This window comes from Labeo rohita, chromosome 1, assembly GCF_022985175.1.
Source record: "Labeo rohita strain BAU-BD-2019 chromosome 1, IGBB_LRoh.1.0, whole genome shotgun sequence".
Taxonomy (NCBI): domain Eukaryota; kingdom Metazoa; phylum Chordata; class Actinopteri; order Cypriniformes; family Cyprinidae; genus Labeo; species Labeo rohita.
In genome coordinates this window covers 26,995,077-27,016,250 of record NC_066869.1, presented here as the reverse complement: position 1 = coordinate 27,016,250, position 21,174 = coordinate 26,995,077, and the positions used below count along the sequence as shown (strand labels likewise).

Sequence of the window (21,174 nt, the reverse complement as noted above, 5' to 3'; positions counted from 1 at the left end):
GCTGAGACAGAATAAATCCAGAAGAATCGTGGCAATGTCTCCAAGATGCTTGAAGAAACCTACCTGAAAAGTGACAGTACTGTGAAAAGTTTTAGGCACTTGTGTAAAAATTCTGTAAAGTGAGGATGCTTTTAAACATAATTGCATGAATAGATTTTATTTATTTAATGTTTATTGTTTAAGCTATCCACCTTCTTCTTAAAGGAGAAATCCGTTTCCAAAACAAAGATATAATGTCATCCAAGATGTTTATGTCTTTCTTTCTTCAGTCGTAAAGAAATCATGTTTCTGAGAAAAACATTTCAGCATTTTTGTCCATATAATGGACTGATATGGTGCCCGATTTTGAACTTATAAAAGACAGTTTAAATGCAGCTTCAAACGATCCCAAATGCGGTTGTAAACGATCCCAGCCGAGAAAGAAGGGTCTTATCTAGCGAAACGATCGGTTATTTTCATTAAAAAAATACAATTTAAATACTTTTTAATCTCAAACGCTCATCTTGCCTTACTCTTTCGACATAACCTAACTGTATTGAACCGGAACAAAACAGTCCAGGCAGAGTAAGACAAGATGAGCATTTGGCATTAAAAAGTATATAAGTATATAAATTGTATTATTTTTATTAAAATATTGATTGCTACACTACATAAGACCCGTCTTCCTTGGCTGGGATCATTTACAACCGCATTTGGGATGGTTTGAAGCCGCATTTAAACTGCATTTTGGAAGTTCAAAATCAGGGCATCAAATCAGTCCATTATATGGAGAAAAATGCTGAAATGTTTTCCTCAAAAAACATCACTTCTTTTCGACTGAAGAAAGAAAGACATCAACATCGTGGATGACAAAGGGGTGAGTACATTATTTGTAAATTGTTGTTCTGGAAGTGGACTTCTCCTTTAAATACGGAAGTAAGCCTATGGGTGAATCTTCCGGCTCATTTCCAGGGAAATAAAGAGAAGAATAACAACATAAAGTAAACAGTAAAACTGTTTGCACTACAAACCAATGTGTTCATAATTAAGATAATGCATTAAAATAATATGGTAAGACACACCAAATTTGGAATATCAAGCAGCAAAACAAGCTGTTTTGTACAGCTAAAAATAGCTGGACACCAATGAGACCGGAAGCCAGACTCATACAATTTACAAATGCCCACGCCTGCACTATTGATAAAAAATGGAAAATTAAAAAATGGGTTCAGTGTTTTGTAGTATTAGTTTGCTTTTCCCACTTTAAATATTACCCAAAGTACAGACGATTTAAAAATCTGCATGACATTATCAAAATACGTAAACAAGTCGTTTTTCGGCCTGTTATGTGCCCGAGCATAACCAATGTATATTTCTAAATACATTCCTCAAAGTACATATTTTTTAATTGGGACAAGCTGGCATTTTATTAAAAGTGAGTGTTTATGTAGACATTGACTACAAAAGGCTCACACCACTAGATGTCGCTGTTTACCCGGTCTAGTAATTGCACGCTTCCAGACCCTGAACGTCACCGGGCCTTTTTAAAAACTGATTGCTATGCTTCCCACGACTGCATGCCCAAACTTCCTTACTTCCACTTCCATTCGTATCCCGAATCTCACACATGCCAGAATAACGCTTAGCCACTGGATTTCCCAACACTTGTGTTTTTACAATACGGGTGAACGCAGCAATGCATTGCAAGGTGAGTCGCTTATTCAAAATTTCTATATTAAAAAAAAATAGTTTGTTACTGAAGGCAAAAGCAAAGCAGACGCTTAAGTCTTTTTAAATTACAAAAATAATAATCCATATTTTCTTAGTCGACTAATTTCAAATGTTTCTAGTTAACGTAGACCTGATGTGCACGCTACACAGGTTGTTTTATGTCTATGTATGTATCGTGTTCATTCTTTTTCTAAATCACATATTACTACTAGTAATAGAACTCTGAGTGATTTTTCTATTGTAGTAAAGGAGTTGGAAATAATAAATCTTGAGTAAAATTGTCTATATCATATTTTGCGAAGACTTTTAATTCTGAAAGTTATTCATTAATCTACAGATTAACAAGTGTAATTACGTATTATATTGCTTAACAGATCATGATTTATAGACTCATTTAAATCATTACACCTAAAATAAAACGTTTATTTATATATTTGTATAATATGCATGTAATTTACTAAAACTACGGATTTGTTTAGCACATTAAAACGTGGTCTATAAAATGTAACCATGAGTCAAATTAATTTGTGTAAATTTCAAAGCCTTTTATTGTGGGTTGTGGACAACAAAATAACTTTAAAAAAGGCCCAACCATGGTCTTTCATTTGAGGTCAGTAGGGGTGTGTGGCTGCCTGGAAATATTTGCCATGTGGCCCTCAAATTATCTGCTAGAACCACTCTTTCTGTGGATTTACTGGCAGAGTTAAGCCACAAGTGCTTTTAATCATATAGCTTGTGTAAAGGGCAAGGGAAGGTATTTCCTCAAGCTGATGTTAGTCTAGACAATAAAGTGTGAGTTTGATGGTACCTAAACTGTTGTTAAACTACCAGAAAGGTAATAAAACATGACAGGATGCAGGTGGCTGAAGATTTTGCTTTTCATGCCATAAATAACCCTGGCAAATAACAATCACATATCCAAACAATCCCAAAATGCTGAATCGCACTGTTACCACTGAGATTGCCATGAATAGTGCATTGAACCCTCAAATGCCAAAATAGACCAGACGTGGAGGACAAATATTTTTCTTGAAGTCTGATTTGAATCTGAGCTGCGTGCTACCAAATAGAAATGTATCTTTCAATAGCACACCAAAACAAAAACTACTGATTTGTTTGATATTATCTTATTTTATTAATATCTTTTTTATTACAAAGCAATGGCTGTTGAGGAGCTGAACTGATGTTGTGTGGACTGTCCTCTCTTTACAAATCTGTGGCTGTAAGTAACTTGAATTCTTTGACTTTGTTAGTGCCGTATATTTTTTTAGACGTTTCACACAATGCAGCAGTGTTCATTAGGGCGGTTCTGCCTTGGTTACCCTTTGCTATGAACTATGCCGTTGGGAAACTTGTTTATTTAGAGTCTGCTTTAATGCACATGACTACTAACAGCATTCTGGAAATCTGTTTGGTGAAACACTATTTGTCTAACCTGAATGTTTGTTTGGCCCATTAACTGACCAACACTTAAAATGATTTTGCAGGTCAAGATGTGTGGGTCTGTATCTGCAATATCTCTGCAAGTGTGGGTGACACTGATGTTGCTCTCTCGACTACAAGGTGCCAGTTTGGTTTCCTTTCTGAGCGCTAGAATATCTAAGATCTAGAACAAAATGTGGGTCAATGACATATGAGTGACCATGATAAAGCAAAGAACAAATCTTAAAAATAAATCTAGCAGATGGTTCTTAGAAATGTATTCTTGTGTTCATGTTAGGTTTATGTGGTTTTGATAAGCTTTTATGGTATTTTTCATAAGAGATAAACTGAGTGGCTACATTAGTGTAACCATTAAATGTAATTGCGTGTTTAACACGTTCACAATTCTAAGGAAAAAGTTAGAATTGCAAGATATAAACTGCAACAATCTGCCAGAATTCCTCTTACAATAATTTTTTCCTCACAATTGACTCTTCGCAAAAACCCACCCTCCTTAGTTTCTGGTGCTATGTCCGACAAACAATGTCACTCTCACACCACACATCAGGTTCTCACGCAGTGAAAAATACATCACGAACAAAGAGGAAACTGACAACACGGCGACACACGAGACAGAGCAGGTTACTTCTGGTATGAATCAAGGTCTCAGCTTTAAAATGTAAAATAGAAGTTAATCTAATTTAATCCTGTTTGATTTGTTTGTCGGACAAAATGGTGATTCTGTGTTATATGATTGGTCAGATCGCCTGTCAGTCAAGCTGTTTACGATCAATACGGTCAATTCTGAGTCTGCATTTCACAATTCTGAGGCTATATCTTGCAATTCTTTGACTGTTTTCTTTGAATTCTGAGTTTACATTTCTCACAATTCTGCTTTCCACCACAGAATAAAAATAAAATAGTTAAATTTGTGAGAAAAAAAGCCAGAATTGTGACATATAAACAATAAATTGCAAGAAAAAAGCCACAATTGATTATCTATTATTAATATTTATTTATGTTATCATGTGGTGGAAACAGGTTTCCATATCTGCATTATGACAAATTTACTGTTTTAAGTTTTCTGCATATTGGTTGTGCCACATGACTTTTATTAGGCAGATGAAAAGTTTATATATAAACTATTAATAAAAAAAATAAGAAGAAATGATGCATTTTTGAAAAAAAAAAAAAAAAAGATTATGCTAAATTACTTTTTTTCCATTTCAAGAATTTTAATGTGTTAATAAGGCTTTTTTGTTTTTCTGATATCTTTATTTTCTTATCAGGACAGTTGTACCACTCTGACATTTTATACTTTATGCCACATTACTTTTATTAGGCAGGCAAAAGTTTATTAATAAAAAAAAAAAAAGCAGTGAAACATTTTTGTTTTAAAAATTCTAATAAATAAAGATAAAAAAAATTAAATATGCTAATACTTTTTTCCGTTTTCAAAAATTTAAGTTTTTTTAATCAGTGTTTTTTTTGTTTTGTTTTTTTTCAGATATTTTTATTTTCCAATATTATGATATCAGAGTCGTACCACTCTGACATTTTATACTTTATACCGCATGACTTTTATTAGGCAGACAAACATTTATTAAAAAACTAATAGTAAACTAATATTAATAAACAATGAAGCATTTTTGTTTTTAAAAAATCTAATAAATAAAGCTTTGAAAGAAAAAATTATGCCAAACTACTTTTTTTTATTATTATTGTCTGACATTATGAAATCAGGACAGTTGTACCACTCTGACATTTTATACTTTATGCCACATGACTTTTATTAGGAAAAAGTTTATTAATAAGCTGATAATAAACTATTAATAATAAAATATTAATAAAAATTTAATAAGCCGTAAATTTTTTTTTTTTTTAAATCTATTAAATAAAGATTAGAAGTAAAAGACTATGACAAACTACTTTTTTTTCTGTGTTTCAGTGTTTTAATAAGGCTTTTTTTCTGATATTTTCAGGACAGTTGTACAGGACAGTTGTACAACTGTCCCCCCCCCCCGAAAATACCTAATTAAAGTTGACTTAAAATTTTAACAAATGCTCATCATAGCAGTGTTGGATGTATCTGATGATTTTAATTAGTTTGACAATGTGTTCTAGGTACGGTACTTGCACCATCTCATCTGCAGGCGATAGCTGGACTTCCCTTTATGCTGGCCTGCAATATTACAATGGAGGCAGGAGAAGTTTTAAAACAAGTACTATGGGAAGACATGACAAATACAACTATACTACACTATCAGCCTGGTGGGTATGTCACCAAAGAGGATGGAGTAGAGCTTTCACAGCAAACCACAGGTAAACAAGCTCACACCAGCGTCATCACCATCAGAAGAGCCGCGCCAGCCAACGAGGGCTGCTACCAGTGTCTTTTTGATGTGTACCCAACTGGGCAACAGAGAGGAAGGATGTGTCTTTCACTCACGGGTGAGGCTTGGTAATCACTTTCAAACTTTCTGTAAATATCCCACTGATGATATGATAGATATCATGTAGCATAGGAAATGCTGTTTTCTAGAGCTGCACTAAGATGGTTTCATGATGAATGGCTGTTATTGGTGGTTATTACAATGCGTTCACAATACATTGACGTTTGGTTATAAATAGTGCTCAAACAGGAAGTGGTGAGAACCACCTTCTTGCCTGGCTTCTTTTACCTAAAAACTGACAACAATCCATCACAAAAACCACAAGACTCTACATCAGATAAAAACAGCCATTGCCTATGTGATAAGTTTCATTTTTTCAGCCAAAGGGCCAGATTTACTAACAGTTTTCTTTTGGCGTTAAAATAGTACCGCCAGGGTTTACTAAAGATATGCAGTGAAGAATTAACACTGAAAAGGTGTTGACACAGTTGTTTTTACACCTGAACTTATTGTTTATGCATTTGTAGGAGTTTCCCGTTCAGACGCAAAATTTCTGGGAAGAGACTATTAAAATGAATCACGCAACGTGATTTAGTAACATTTGTACTAGTCAAATTACTGGTATTTTGCGTCATTATTTAACACATTTAAAAAAGCATGTCTGATCTGGCTGCGTCTGTGTTATTTAACGTGAGCATTGTCAGTAAGTCACATGCAGAATTTTCCCCTCCCGTCGGTGCTTTTATGGAATTGCGCTCTAATGCTAATTTGCCCTTTTTAGTAAATCTGGCCTTAAGTGAGTGTGGGTTACAACTTAAGGCAATAAACGCTAGTGTTAGTTACTTTATAGTGTCATGCATTTTCCAAATATTGACCTGAAGGCTTCACCCAAAAATGACAAATCATTTACTCACTTTCATGTCTTTCCAAATCTATGACTTTCTTACTTCTTTGGAGCTTAAATGATGATATTTTGAGAAATGTCTCAGTGTTTTTTCTCTTGTGAAATCTCTTCACTTTTCTTTTTGTTTTCCTTTTAGCAATGGTGGAAATGATAGACAATAAAACAGTTGTGAGCGGACAGACTGCTACTCTTTCATGCGAGTATATTCTCACTAAGCAAGTCCGGCAGGTTTTATGGAAAAAAACAGCTGAGCAAGGGGACACGGCCACTGTTGCTTCTTATGTCATTAATGACAGACCCATCATTGAGAGCCCTTTCAAGGATCGGATCACTCTAAATCCATCATTTGGGCTAAGCAAGCTCTCCATACACCAGGCTCAGACAGAGGATGAGGGCTGTTACACCTGCGAGTTCCACACGTATCCACATGGCATTAAGAGCGATACCGCTTGTTTGTCCGTTTATGGTAAGTTTGAATGGCGTTTATAGACATGTTTATTTGCTTTAAAATTAAGGATATGTATTTGGATGCTCTCAAAAGTTTAATGAACCTTAAATCCTTGATTATTTGGAATAGGTTTGGAATAAATTATTTTATTTTCTGTATAAGGGTCAATATAAGGACACATTTAGGTTCCACTTTATTTTACAGTATGTGTACTTAAGAAAGTTTTGGTAATATGAGGTTAGGTTTAGGGGTAGGTTCAGGGTTAGTACCTAGTTATTACCTGCTAATTACTTTAATAAGTACATAGTGTTTACATGAGTAACAGAACTGTAAAATAAAGTGCTACCCACATTTGTTTATTTTGTTGTCATGATTTAGATCAAATAGAAGGTACATTAAAATGCAACTCAAAATAGCTTGAATGTACCTCTTCTATAATGTTTTTAATTGCTGAATAAAAATATTTTTTTATATATAGTTTTATATTACTCACATGGATGTTTCTACAGTAAATTAAGCTGCTACAGCTAAAAGGTACATAAATTTCCCATGTGTAATTTTCCCCCAATCACACGTGTGGGGTTGGAACTTTTCACACATGTGTGCAATATGTAAACAAAATGGCAAATCGATGTGCTTTTTCCGTAAGTGTTGTTTGGGTATTTTACAGCCCCTTCGTCTTTCTTCAGGGTCATGCGGAGTTCTTTAAATATATGTGGGTGTATTTGGGTGAGAGTGTGAAAGAGAGAGAAAGTTTGCGTGTGGGTCGTTCAGGTTTTGCCTGCGTTGCTGTGACCAAATGTCCCTACAAAGATGGTAAAAACCTGAAATCACCTATATCAGCCAGTGGTGCCTGAGGAAAAGTTTATAAACAAACTAGTGACATTATGACATATATAATGTACAAATGCAGAAAAAAAGTTTTGTAAAAACATAAAACCTGACAAAAAAAGTAGACTTGATGGAAAGTTAACCCAAAAAGTTTAAAGTAAAATGTAGTTATTTACATGTTTATATGTTTTTCCAAAAAACCAAAGCTTTCTTCCTTCAAGTATTAAGACTTGTATGGCTTGATATAAATTATGTCCCTTACTGAAATATGTACTAGAAAACCACATCCACATCATTTTATACATATTTTGGACTGTGGGGGGCGCCATTATTTCAGTGACATCAAATGGCGAGCTGCTGTCGCTACCTGTTGCTTTTTTACCACAGCACAACTGGAAAAAATAAAATACTGATACAAGGCTTTTTGTTGTAATTTTCAATCGAAGGGCAAAAAAGAGAAGTGATGTAAGTCTTCACTGCTTTCCTAGTGATAAGCAGAGAAGAAATAATGGGAAGATGACCGTGGACAAATAAAACGTACTAAAGACCCGCATTTTTGTTCTCTCCACTTCAGCTCTGATGCCGCTGAGGCTTTTAGTAGACCACAGCTTTTGAAAGAGTTGGCAGAGACAAGAAAAGCTAGATGCTATCCTGGCAGGATGAAAACATACAAACGCTCAAAGTTTCTCCGTGCGGGTTTCAATCGATATACGGGGACATTTAGACTACTTGTGGGCAGTGTTGGGGGTAACGCATTACAAGTAACGCGAGTTACTTAATATAGTTACTTTTTCCAAGTAACTAGTAAAGTAACGCATTACTTTTTTCAAATAAGTAACGCCAGTTACTTTTCCCCCCATTTACTGATTAAAAGCTCTCCTGTCCCCATGTTGAGAGAAATCAGGAGTAAGATGTTAGTTCTAGAATAAATGTGAACATGCATAATTCATCTCACTCACAAAAAACTCAGTTTAGTATTCAGTATTCCTCAAAATGAATAAAATGGTGAAATTCAACTCAGAATATGATGCAAACCTGCAATAATTAAATGTTAAATAATACAAATATCCTTTATGCATTTAATCCCATTTTATAAGCTGATGTCTTTGCTGCCGACCTTCGATGATCCAATTCAACCATACTAATATAAGCAAAAATTACTCAAGATAATCTAACATTTGTTTTCCTCTTTTTTTTATTGCTGAAGAGGTTCCTGAAGAGACATTTTTTTCTTCTGCGGTCTACTGTACAGATGTGAATTTACTTTTCTCGAAGCCTGAGGCGTTTGGTGTGAAAAGGCTTTTACATGTGCCAAAAATAGAACTTTCTATATTAAAAACAAACAAGCAAACCCTGCCCAGATTTAAAAAGTAACGCAAAAGTAAAGTAACGCATTATTTTCCATAAAAAGTAAATAATGTAATTAGTTACTTTTTTAGGGAGTAACTCAATATTGTAATGCATTACTTTTAAAAGTAACTTTCCCCAACACTGCTTGTGGGAAAAAATCGATAGTACGGCATTTAGTTTTAGCCTACGTTTATATCCATCACCACCTGTAAGGTCTTTTAGTAGCTGTGGTCCACTAATTGCCTCAAAGGCATCAGGGCTAAAGTGGTGTAGCGTCGTGACAAGCACTGGCATGTTTACATCCTGCCAGAATAGCACCTAGCATTTGTTGTCTCTGCTGTTTGTAACCTCTTTGAAAAGCTGTGGTCTGCTAAAAGCCTCAACAGCATCAGGGATGACGTGGAGAAAAAAAAGATGCAGCCCTGCTGAAAGATAAAACAGCTAAAACCAGCCTAAGCTGGTTGGCTGGTTTTAGCTGGTCCTCCAGAATGGTCATAGCTGGTCAGCAGGCTGGTCTTAGAGGGGTTTTGGCCACTTCCTTAGCTGGTCAAGCTGGAGACCAGCTGGAACAACCAGCTAAAACCAGCCTGACCAGCCTAGCCAGCTAAAACCTGCTACTTTCAGCTTAAACCAGCTAAGAACCAGGTTTTAGCTGTTTTTTTTTTTTTTCCGGCAGGGAGGCCTTTAGGAAATTTTATTCGTCCACAGGCATCTTTCCATTCATTTATCCTCTTTTTACTGCTAGGAAAGCAGTGAAGACTTACATCACTTCTTTTTTTAGCCCTTCGACTGAAAATTACAACCAAATATGGCACAATGTGGCATTGTATATATCAGTTTTTTTTTTTATTTTCTCAGTTGTGTTGCAGTAAAAATAGCAGTAGCTCGCAGAGTGCAACCATTTCATGTCATCAAAATAATGGCACTCCTCATTGTCCAAAATATGCAGAAAATGATGTGGATTTTTAAAAATAATGTACATATTTCATGAGTTTCTACTACATATTTCAGTAAGACACATCATATTATATTAAGCCGTATAAGTCAAAACCTGGGGTTCCCTAAAAAAAAAAAAAAAAAAAAAAAAAGAAATTCTGAAGACTGTGTTAGTCACTCTTTTTCACGTAATCACAGTGAATAGAAACTGAAACTTTCAAGTTTCCAAAAGCATGCAAAAAGCAAGTTTTCAGAAGCCATATGGTAGCTTTGTGTGACAAACTGATTCAAATTTGCATTGTTTAACTTGAGAACCACCGTGACTGAACTGAGTCAGTGACTTGCCAGATCCTTCTAATTTGTGAAAAATAATGTAAACCTCTGAACACATGATAAACCAGTTATCTGGTTTGAACACTGCTTTTCTCTTGATGTGGGTGCTAAAGAAAACTAGGACAGAAGTCATATGAACCACATGTATGTGTTTTTATCGTACTATTGGGTAGTTGACAGCATTTAATTTTTGGGGTCAACTGTAACTTTAATTTGATGGATTTCTTCCTTGTTCACTCTGAAAATACGCTTAGATTTCTACAGCGATCACTGCTGCTCAGTAGCATTTCCTGTGTCAGATAAGTGTCAGCTCAGTATCGCAATAAATTACAGAGAGATAACAAACTATGCTACATTCTTTATCTCATGCGACTGTTTTTGCAGTGGTGATATTAGCGTCCAGATTTTTTACTCGGTCGAAAACATCCCTTTCTTTTCAAGGTAAATTCTTCTTTGGAAGGAAGCTTACAATCAGTCAAAGCTGACACTGGTTATAATGCTTGGCTGTGACTGTAGTTTAGGGGATAGATTGGGACGAGGGCCAGCGCGATTACTGCGTCTCTGTTCCTCTAGAACAGAGCTCCACTGTGTTAGCTTTCCCTCTGTTGATATTCCCCAAACAGTCTGGCCGTTGTCACGAAAAAGCTCACACAGCCACCAAAGTGGACAGAGCCTCACTCTCCCCCCGTCTTGTCATGGTTTGTCTCTTTCTCTTTTATCTGACTTATGTCACAGAGTCCCTCTTTGATGGAGTCTGCCGCAGACATGACCAACGTCTGACGGCTTGTAATCAGCATAACAACACAAGTGCCTTCTTTTGTCTTCTGAATGAAGCTAGCACTTACAATACAACAAAGAAAAGTTCAACCAATACAGTATTTGTAATCGACATATACAAAGTTCACATATTTGGCACAACTTGGACTGTTGTCAGGGTTCCCAAATAAACATTATCTCAGCAACTAAAATATATTTATATGGATTTTAAGTCTAAAGATTTAAAAAGGAACTAAAATGTATATGAAATAAACTTTTTTTACTTTTCTTTTCTTAGTCCTACCCAAACCTGAGGCTAGTTACATCACCGTCTCACAGGGCATTGTTGAGGCCAACTGCTCAGCCGTGTCACGTCCTGTGGCAGAGATCTCCTGGAACGTGGAGGGTCATAATCAAACACTTGGCCCTGCTGTCACATCCTTTTACCAGCTAGGGGACGGCACCACCATGGTGGTCAGTTCCATTCAAATGCAAAGTGAGCTACTGGACGATGAACTTGTCAAGTGTGAAGTTCGTCACCAAGGCCTTGAGACTGCCATCTATGTGACTCTAAATAAATGTGAGTGAAACTTACTCAACAGTTTTTTCCCCCGTTACGTTCTGACTTAGTTTCTAGACTGTTGTAAATATTTCATTTATTTAGTTAATATGTGTGTGTTTTCTATTGCAGCTAGGAAAGTCCATCTCGTTCTCATTTCAGCCAGCTGTGTGGCCCTTGTGCTGCTCATATGTCTGTGTATCTGCCTGAAGAGGTGCTAACTTCGCCTGCTGATGTGGTCAGTAGCCCCAGACAATGTCTGTCCACTTTAATATCAGGTCTCACGTTAATTTAATGCTTAATTCTGGGGCTGGCGCAATTGTTATAGTAAGTGACAAAGTATATATTAAATAATGCTTATATTAAATTTAAAATAAAGGCTCTTAAAGGATTTAAGCTTATAATAAGGTTTCAGTATAAGGGTGTACACATGCAAGATTGTAGAAGTTTGTATGCAAGAATAAGCACAGGAAGAAGAAAGTATTTACTTTGGATAAAGCTGTACATTTTTGGTTTTTAAACACTTGGCTTTTGACACACAGGGTGAAACAACAAGTTAAAAAATGTGAATGTAATAAATGTTGTTTTGAAATTTGATGATCATTTTCATTTATTGTCAGGGACAGTAGTATTTCAGGTCACCATGTTAAAAAAATATCTATATACTCCATACGCAAATGTAATATGTGTACATACATTAGATTTCCACATATAGTCATATGAAATAAGAACATATTACGCCTATTAGAAATTTGAACAATTTCATATATTAACATGTATATATCTGGTCCATTCAAATATGTGTAATACATTTTGTCATCTTAAATCCTAAAACCCTAAAACCCATCAACACATGTTAATATTATATACATAAAAACTACACGTGTATTTAAGTTGCATATAAAAAATAAAACATGTATGGTTGTTACATACAATACCATATAAAATTCATCATATAGATATTATTAACATATGTACATACAAATAGTAACACTTGCATAGTATAGGGAACACTTCTCACTATTAACTAGTTACTTATTAGCATGCCTATTATTAATATTGGCTGTTTATTAGCACCTATTCTGCATGGCCATATTCTACATCCCTAATCATACTCAATACCTGAACTTAATAACTATTTTACTATTTTACTTACTAATTAATAAGCAGCAAATTAGGAATTTATTGAGGCAAAAGCTGTAGTTAATGGTTTGTTAATAGTAAGAACTGGACCTAAAAATAAAGTGTGACCACAAATTTTACTGTGAGGATTTTATGTATGTTATAAACTTATGTCCTCATCCATCCTGTGAATGTACATATGTACGAAAATCATATATCACGTTGCTTATTTGTAACATACAGTATATGGCAATATCACTCTTAAAATATAGGCCAATATATGTTATGTTACATTTCCGTATGGAAACAGTAAAATATAACTATCCAAACAGTAAAATATAGCTATAAAAAATATAACTATAGTAAAATATAACTATACCTGTCGGCGCTGATAGCCTTGTTGGCAGAGCACTGACATATGGCACAGTTGCACTTAGGGTGTCTCTCTCTCTCCTATTCACTTCCTGTCATATCTTCACTGTCCTATCTAGAAAATGCAAAACGCCTATATATATATATATATATATATATATATATATATATATATATATACACCTCTATTATAATTAAAAATTTTAGATTTGTAGATGTAATTTAGGTTTAGATGTGATGTATTGTGTTTTTTTTACCTAGTGCTGTCAATCGATTAAAAAACAACAAATTAATCACACATCTTTTTCTGAAATTAATTGTGATTAATCCCACCTAATGTTAGTTTTTAAATATACATTTATATTGTAATTTCACATTCATGTAATAAAAATAAATGTAATATGTGTGTAAGAATGTATTAATAATTTCACATTCAATCTTAAAATTAATGTAGAAACAACAAAGAAAAATGTTTTTAATATTTGTTACTTTTTTTATGACTGAAGGTGAGTTCACTGATACCAATATTAATGATGTCTTTAGGAAATTGTTATTTTTGACTATAGCCATTCAGCATTACAGTATAATTAAGAGCTGTCAATTTTAACATTTATTAGACTTCAAAAAATTACTTCTATTAAGTGAACTTTCCAATCTTCACATAAACTCATTATTTATCTGTGTCCTTCAGCAAATAGGAATTATACAGAAATTAGGTTATCAAAAGTTAAATACTAAATTAAATATAAATGAACCATTAAAGCTACAAAAGTCTTTTTTTCTTTGATTAACAGACATCACAGCAGCTGGGTTATAAGGTTATTTGGCTATTATTAATTTAACAGTTGTCTTTGCTGAACATAACACGGATCTGACACATAGTTTCATTCCCGCTTTAATACAAAATTATACAGGCTACAGCGCACGCCGCCGCATTTGTGCATGCAATTGAAGTGCACATGCTACGAGCACAGTATAACGGCTGACAGGACGGGACAGTTTGTTTCTACTGACAACACCTCATCTGACTGCAGTTCACCGTTGTTCTGCTAAAGCTCTTCGTCACCTGTACCATTTCCGTACTAGCGCCTGGAGCTGAAGTGAAGTTGGAGTGCATGTCTAAAAAGTCTCCCGTTTGATGTGGTCATAAAGTCGTTCTGCGACTAAATAAATACACTTCTTGTCAGGAAAAAAATAGAAGCAGTAGTTGTGACTGGGGTGGCCAACACAGCCTCGCCCCTGCATTAACTGTGTTACATATTTTTAACGTTAAACTGCGTTAAAGCACTAATTTTGACAGCACTGTTTTTTAGATGTGATGTATTGTGTTTCACACTATTAAAGTTAAAGACTGCACTATTGTAAATAAATACCCCAGAAGCCTTTTACAGAGGAGATGATGAAAACAGCTACTGAAGAAATGTATAGCTGGAAATGGAGAGAGAGACGCCAGAATGACTCACTAACCTCTTACCTCTCATAGTCTTCTTTATCCAAGTCTTCCTTCCTGCTTCATTCTCTTCAACTTTCCTTTCCTAGAATCAGCAGGTCACCCGAGAGGGTCAATAGGAAAAAAGCATTTCATATTTTTTTAAAATTTAAACCAAGGCAGCTAAATCCACACAAGAGGCCTTGGGAAGTGAAAATAGTGCCATATGCCAAACATACGGGAAGTCAAGTCATTCTGTTAAGGTTGTGTTCATTGAGTCGCCCTCTTATTGCTCATTACTCCACCAAACACATGACTAAATATGCTTTGTTGACAGATAAAATATGAAAAATAGTATAGTAGCAAAAAAATATAGTGAAACCAAAGGTAAGTGTTTTTACAGAGCCCCATTTATGTACAGAACCACAGGAAGTCTAAGGTGTTACCGCTTCCTGTCTCTTGCAAGAAGCCCTCCTAAACCTACCTTATAGCATGGCTGTTTAATATCTAAAGTGGAAAAAAAGAGTGTGACAAACACAAAGTCAATGTAAATTACCATTACAACTCATTATATTTCTATGATGGGAATTATTAGTGAGTGAAACAGGAAATCAGTGGGAACGAGAAAAAAATGGGAAGAGAGATTATTTTATTCATTAGGACTTGATTCAGTCGTAAATAAGTCGGTGTTAAATAGCAGAATGGAGTGAGAGTAACGTCTATAGAGCTATTTGGCTATTATATTTTGAGATTAGTAAGATTTCTAAAGATTTTTTTTATCACAATCATTCACAATAAGACCTGTAATGTGCTTGAAGAAAGAATTTAAATTCTAATATTGACTTTTAAATGTACTGGCCCCCTCAGAACTGAATGTTGGCCCAAAATTGTGTTGCTTTTCCTTAAAGGAGAAGCTCATTTCCAGAACAAAAATGTACAGATAATGCACTCACCCCCTTGTTATTTAAGATGTTTGTGTCTTTCTTTCTTCAGTCGTAAGAAATTATTTCTTGAGGAAAACATTACAGAATTTCTGGACTTCACACTGGACTTCACTGATGAACAAATTTGAATTTCCAAAATGCAGCTTCAAATGGTTCTAAACGATCCCAGCTGAGGAATAAGGGTCTTATCTAGGGAAACGATCGGTCATATTCGAAACAAATTGACAATTTATATACTTTTTAACGTCAAAAGCTCGTCTTGTCTCATCTCTACGATGCACATGTGTAGTCTGTGTAATCCGGGTCAATACAGTTAGGCTATGTTGAAAAACTCCCATCTCATTTTCTTCTTCAACGTCAAAACCAGACCTAAACAAGACAAGCGTTTGAGGTTAAAAAGTATATAAATTGTCATTTTGTTTCATAAATGACCAATCGTTTTGCTAGATAAGACCTTCCTCGGCTGGGATCGTTTAGAGCCATTTGAAGCTGCATTTAAACTACATTTTAGAAGTTCAAACTTGAGGACACCATTGAATTCCACTGTATGGAGAACATTTCTGATTTTTTTTTCCACCAAGAAACATAATTTCATTGACTGAAGAAAGAAAGACACACATCTTGGATGACAGGGGGCGAGTAAATTATCTGTAAATTTTTGTTCTGGAAGTGAACTTCTCCTTTAAATGTTGAGTGTCACATTTTTCTGAAGTTTCCAAAGGAGGATGAGCTCCTCCAGATGCCTGGTTCCTCCCAAGATTTGTCTTTATTTTTATGTAAATGTCTTTTAGCGCTTCTTTGCCGCTGTCACCTTTGACGTGCTCAGTAGGGGCATCAAGGCAATAAATGTCTCTAAACTGGCTTTGAAGCTTTTTTTCTGCAGCGTTCGAATCTATTGTAAGTGTGAAAAACCTATTCTTATCTTGTATATTTTGTAGAACCGTTCACTGAACAGTGGAAACATTGTGACACTGTGGTGTTTGTCAAAACACTGCTTTGTGTTTAAGTGGTAAACCTCTGGCTCAGTTAGTTTGAGCTTGACTATTTGTAGCAGCTTGTTTAGTTGAGAATTTATTAGTTTGTCCAAACAAAGCGAAAGGTTGTTCTTATTATGCATCTTTTGTTTCTGGGGAAACATTTCCTGGGGAATATTTGTTAAAAATCTAGATTTTCATATTATAAGCACCTGCGGACATGGGTAAATGGTCACATCTGTACATTTAAAAATTGTGATACTGTGATAAAAGAAAAATTAACTTCCATGTTACTTATTATTATTATTATTTTTGTAAGATGTACAGTATGTGATGGACACATGAAGAGTGACTTATTTTAAGCTGTAAAAGTAGTTTATTTTTCTTTCTGTTTCAGTATTGATGTAATCTCATGAGAGACAGGTAAAAGCCTCAACTGGAATAATAAAGGAACATTATTCATCATTCAACCCTGTCCTGTATCAACCCAAGATTTAGAATTAGAGTGAACACTTGTTTGTTGCAGAAGGCTTTTGCTTTGTAATTCGAGGACATTAAGACATTTTTCTTTTTTCTTTCTTCAGGCTGACTGAAATAAAAGGAAATGCTGCTATGTTCAGATGTTCACCCTGACCAAACAACGGTGTTCCTTCTGTCTGAATCACAGACGAATCTGAGTCAACGTCTTCTAATATAACTGATATTCAGTGTAACAGTATAAAATACATTTAATCACGACACTTTCTACACTAAATGCCTTATTTATTATAGACTGTATATTTTAGTAAAGCTTTTTTTTTCTTAGACAAACTCTACTCTCTAAAGTGATCTAAATCTAAACATGACATTATATAACCATAGAAAACCAGACACAATGTTATTGTTAGCTTTACTGATGTTTTATCAGGGGAAACACTCTTTTAGTCAGGAGCACCTATTTGGCCTTTGGTGCCAAGTTATTGTCTTGATGTTTGGATTAAAGTGATTAAAGTATTACGAACATTTTCCCACCAGAGGGAAGTGCACTAATAGCTTAAAACATTTAGCTCACCTGTATCATTCTGAAATTAGGTATTTCCATTTCCCCTCACACCTCTTTGTGTTTTATAAAACGTTCTCTGGAAATTCTTAAATAATAAAGAAAATATGAACTTTGTTAATCAAACTGTGTGATGTCAAACATAAGATTGAATTGTTAAAAGAAAAGCATAAGGTGAATAAGAGGTGTCCACCGTGTGTTTTCATCCACCCACTATATAATAATAATAATAATAATAATAATAACTTACCAGGTCTATTGCAAAGGTTGTAATATGTTAAACAGTAGAAAGATGTATACAAAATAATTCCTTAAATTGATCAGTTACATATCGCTTTTTTTAACACATTGGTTTGCTAATCTGTCCCATGGTATATGCTGTATCTTTTTTGTGAATGGTGGGTTTATCTAAATATCTAAAAGCAAAAAATATAAAATGGTGAAATGTATTTTCTTTATGTTTTATAAGGAATTTATTAAAGAAAAAAGTTATTAACAATCAGCAATTCACAAATAAAACAACACAGCATTTTTGAAGCAAGTGTGAAGTATTATCTTCCACGGTTGATCATGTTACTATTTCAAAGCAATCTAAACTGGAATATATGAACTGAATTTCTGAATAATTCTTATCATTTAATCTTAAAAGCTCTCTTGACATTGCCTGATGATTCAGAAGCATATAAAAGAACATTCTGCTCTTCTGATGCTGCACTGACATATATCAAAGGTACACTGGTACAGAAATAGTACAAAACTGTCACTGGGGCAGTATAGTTTCTTAAACACGGTATACAACATAGGTCAGCAGGTCTGAGTCCAGACAGAGATGAGGAAGATGAAGCAGGTCATTTTTTCGTTTGTCCATGTACTGTGGAAGTGATAACAGAGCATTGAAAAATGTATATGTCAACAGATACTATAAACAGTAAGAGACATATTTAAAACAAAAGATACCTGATTTTTATTTTCCATATCTTTTCTTGTCCAGTTTCTCCCTATAATATTCATAGGATTATCCAAGGAAACACAAGTATGGTTTTAAAACAGCTGTGATGTTTAGTTTAAACACTCAAATCACTCACCTTGGCACCTCACGACATAAAAAAATGATACCGCCATGAAGACCAGCCCCACTGTTCCACTGCAGGTGTACACATATGGCCAGAGCCACCCCAGATCATCCGTTGGAGGTGTGTTCAGATCACCTAATACTGAAGGAATTGAACAAAATAATATTTAAGAGTTGTTATCATAGGTCTTATCAAGAAATAAAGATGCATTTGTCCAAGCAAAATGGTAATGCCCTTACTTGGGTTGCTTTGATTTTGTGAAACCTTATCCTCCACATTATCTATTAAAATATAATAAAATGTCCTAGTAGTGTCGTTATTTATGTTTAACAAAATATGTGAATGTTTACATTCCATCAGTGAATCTAAAGATAATGTCACTTACCTGTCACAGTCACATTAATAGCATGACTTACAGAGGTGTCACCTTCTTTACATCTGTAGAAACCTGTATCCTCCATTGAGATGTTCAGGAAAACCAGGAAAGCCATCCCTCCATGTTCTGTGAAGTTCTTCCATTCAGACCTTATGTGATTTGAGTAATTTAAAGCTTTACAGTCATTTCCAGTGATTTTGCACCATTTGATTCTTGGGTTCCTGGGACATCCATGTAGAGTTACAGTACAGTTTATCTTCAACTCAGTCATAACAGGAGCTACAAACACAGTATTTCGTGGCATTTTGACCACTGCAACACAGTTCACCTCAGATCCTAAAAGAATGATGGGGAAAAGGGAAAATGTAGGTAAACCATGAAAAGCCTTTAGAGATTTAAAGTAAGTTTGATATCAGAATTGACAGCAAGTGTAATTTTCAGATTTTTAATCCTGAAAAGAAAAAAAAAAGTGATATCTTCAATAAAACGGTTTGAAACTACTGAAAGTGTTTACTGGTGTAAACAGCACTAGGCCAAATTTGTAGGCCAATTTTATAAAAAACACAAACGCATCACTCTATAGACTTGCAATATGTATGTATAATATATTTTTTTAGTATAGTTTAGGCTTTACTTATTCTACATTTTTGGACATGAAGTTAAACGTTTGTCATCTAAATTCATCTACCTAAAATATAAATGAAAATTCTGTTATTTAAATCTTGGAAGCAAACATTTGCCAAGCATGTACCATATTATGAATACATTTATAATATATAATAATTCTATATTAATCTATTATATGTTAGTGATTGTGTATGTTTATTTATTTATCTATTTATTTAATATATTTATGTATTTCCTTCCTTTTTCACTGCAACAAACAGCAAAAATTTGTCGGATGAGGTAAATAACAATACTCACAAAACCCTCTGAACATTATCTGTCAAAGGGATTGCACACATATGTTGTGACATTGCATTTAACAGATATAAAATAATACATCACAAACATCACATTTAATAATATGTAACTGACGGACATCATTCCATAGGGCAGGTCTGAATACTCACCATTTGTGGTGCCGCTGAAACTGACACACATCAATATAAGAGAAAAGACAAGCATGATCTGGAAGACAAAGTTGCTATTGTTGAAAGTCTTTTATCAGAGACAATATTTGTATTAAATTTAATTGAGAGAAATTAAATTGAGAGTTGTGCACAAGTGTGTGTAAATGCGTTGGAAAGAGTGAAATGAAAATGTGTTGTAAGCTGTAAGTTTTTCCAAGACATCTCTTACCATCTCTGTTTCTCTTTTCTTGCACTTCTTAACTTGTGTCTTCAAATCCTTGAGTCAGGATTTCACCTGCGTTGTTTCTCAGCAATTCTGTTTTATTTGTTAGCCAACTCTGTGTCTGTGCCCGTTTCCGATGGTTGTTCTTCTCAGTTTGTCTTCTTTCGTCACTGACAGTGTCAAACCTCATCTGGTGTGTCTGGTTTCAGATTGTTTAAACCTTGTCCAGCTTGGTTGAACCCTCATACAAATGTTGAAGAGAAAAGCGATTAAGATCAGTAGGCATTTTAGCAATTTTGTTGCTAGATTTGGTCACTTTTCCAACTACCCTAAAAACGTTTTCTTCCCTAAAAGCACCTACCAACTAATCTAGTTAAAAATTATTTAGCAACTTTTTGCAGCTTTTGAAAATTGATTCAAATGATAAAAAGATATTTATTTTACCTCTAAATTACACAAAAAGACTGAACAAAAAGACTGAACAGCTTGCCAGCCAAGCAGCACATCAGACTGGAGAGAGTTAGACAGAAGCGCCTAACAGTACACACATCATATGAAGAGTTCAGATGCAAAACCAGCTAAAAGCCATCTCGGTCAAAAATGAGATAATGATACTGAGTGAATGCTCTCGACACATGCTATACGTCCATCAAATACTTTTACTTCAGACTCGCTGAATTCCAGCCTCAGCCCAATCAGAAGTACCAGTACTTACATAGAAACCTATACAAAGTAGCCAGAAAGAAGTGTTCATTTTAAAGAAATACGTCAGATGGCTTTAGAGGCTTTTGCAACTGAACTCTTCATATATAAATTACACTGCTAGTTGCAAATGTTCAATAATAATAGTTCATTTATGATACACTTGGTTATTAGCATGTATCTGTAATTGTTGATCATTTTAGGT

General features: G+C 34.6%; 2 protein-coding genes across 2 annotated transcripts; one reads left to right on the top strand and one right to left on the bottom strand.

The window, feature by feature from the left end:
- Window positions 1-1,523: 1,523 nt before the first annotated feature.
- zgc:172122 (uncharacterized protein LOC571844 homolog) lies at window positions 1,524-17,648 on the top strand. Its single transcript, XM_051119299.1, has 8 exons — window positions 1,524-1,687; window positions 2,869-2,932; window positions 3,198-3,273; window positions 5,257-5,583; window positions 6,566-6,895; window positions 11,382-11,663; window positions 11,775-11,880; window positions 17,068-17,648. The coding sequence occupies exons 2-7, from the start codon at window positions 2,894-2,896 to the stop codon at window positions 11,861-11,863; spliced, it is 1,143 nt and encodes a 380-aa protein (XP_050975256.1). The 5' UTR covers window positions 1,524-1,687; window positions 2,869-2,893; the 3' UTR covers window positions 11,864-11,880; window positions 17,068-17,648.
- A 296-nt stretch (window positions 17,649-17,944) lies between these two features.
- On the bottom strand, window positions 17,945-20,436 carry LOC127170951 (uncharacterized). Its single transcript, XM_051119326.1, has 7 exons — window positions 20,274-20,436; window positions 20,045-20,102; window positions 18,981-19,307; window positions 18,835-18,876; window positions 18,608-18,736; window positions 18,480-18,520; window positions 17,945-18,393 (listed from the first exon to the last, which is right to left on the bottom strand). The coding sequence occupies exons 1-7, from the start codon at window positions 20,274-20,276 to the stop codon at window positions 18,304-18,306; spliced, it is 690 nt and encodes a 229-aa protein (XP_050975283.1). The 5' UTR covers window positions 20,277-20,436; the 3' UTR covers window positions 17,945-18,303.
- Between the last annotated feature and the right edge of the window lie 738 nt (window positions 20,437-21,174).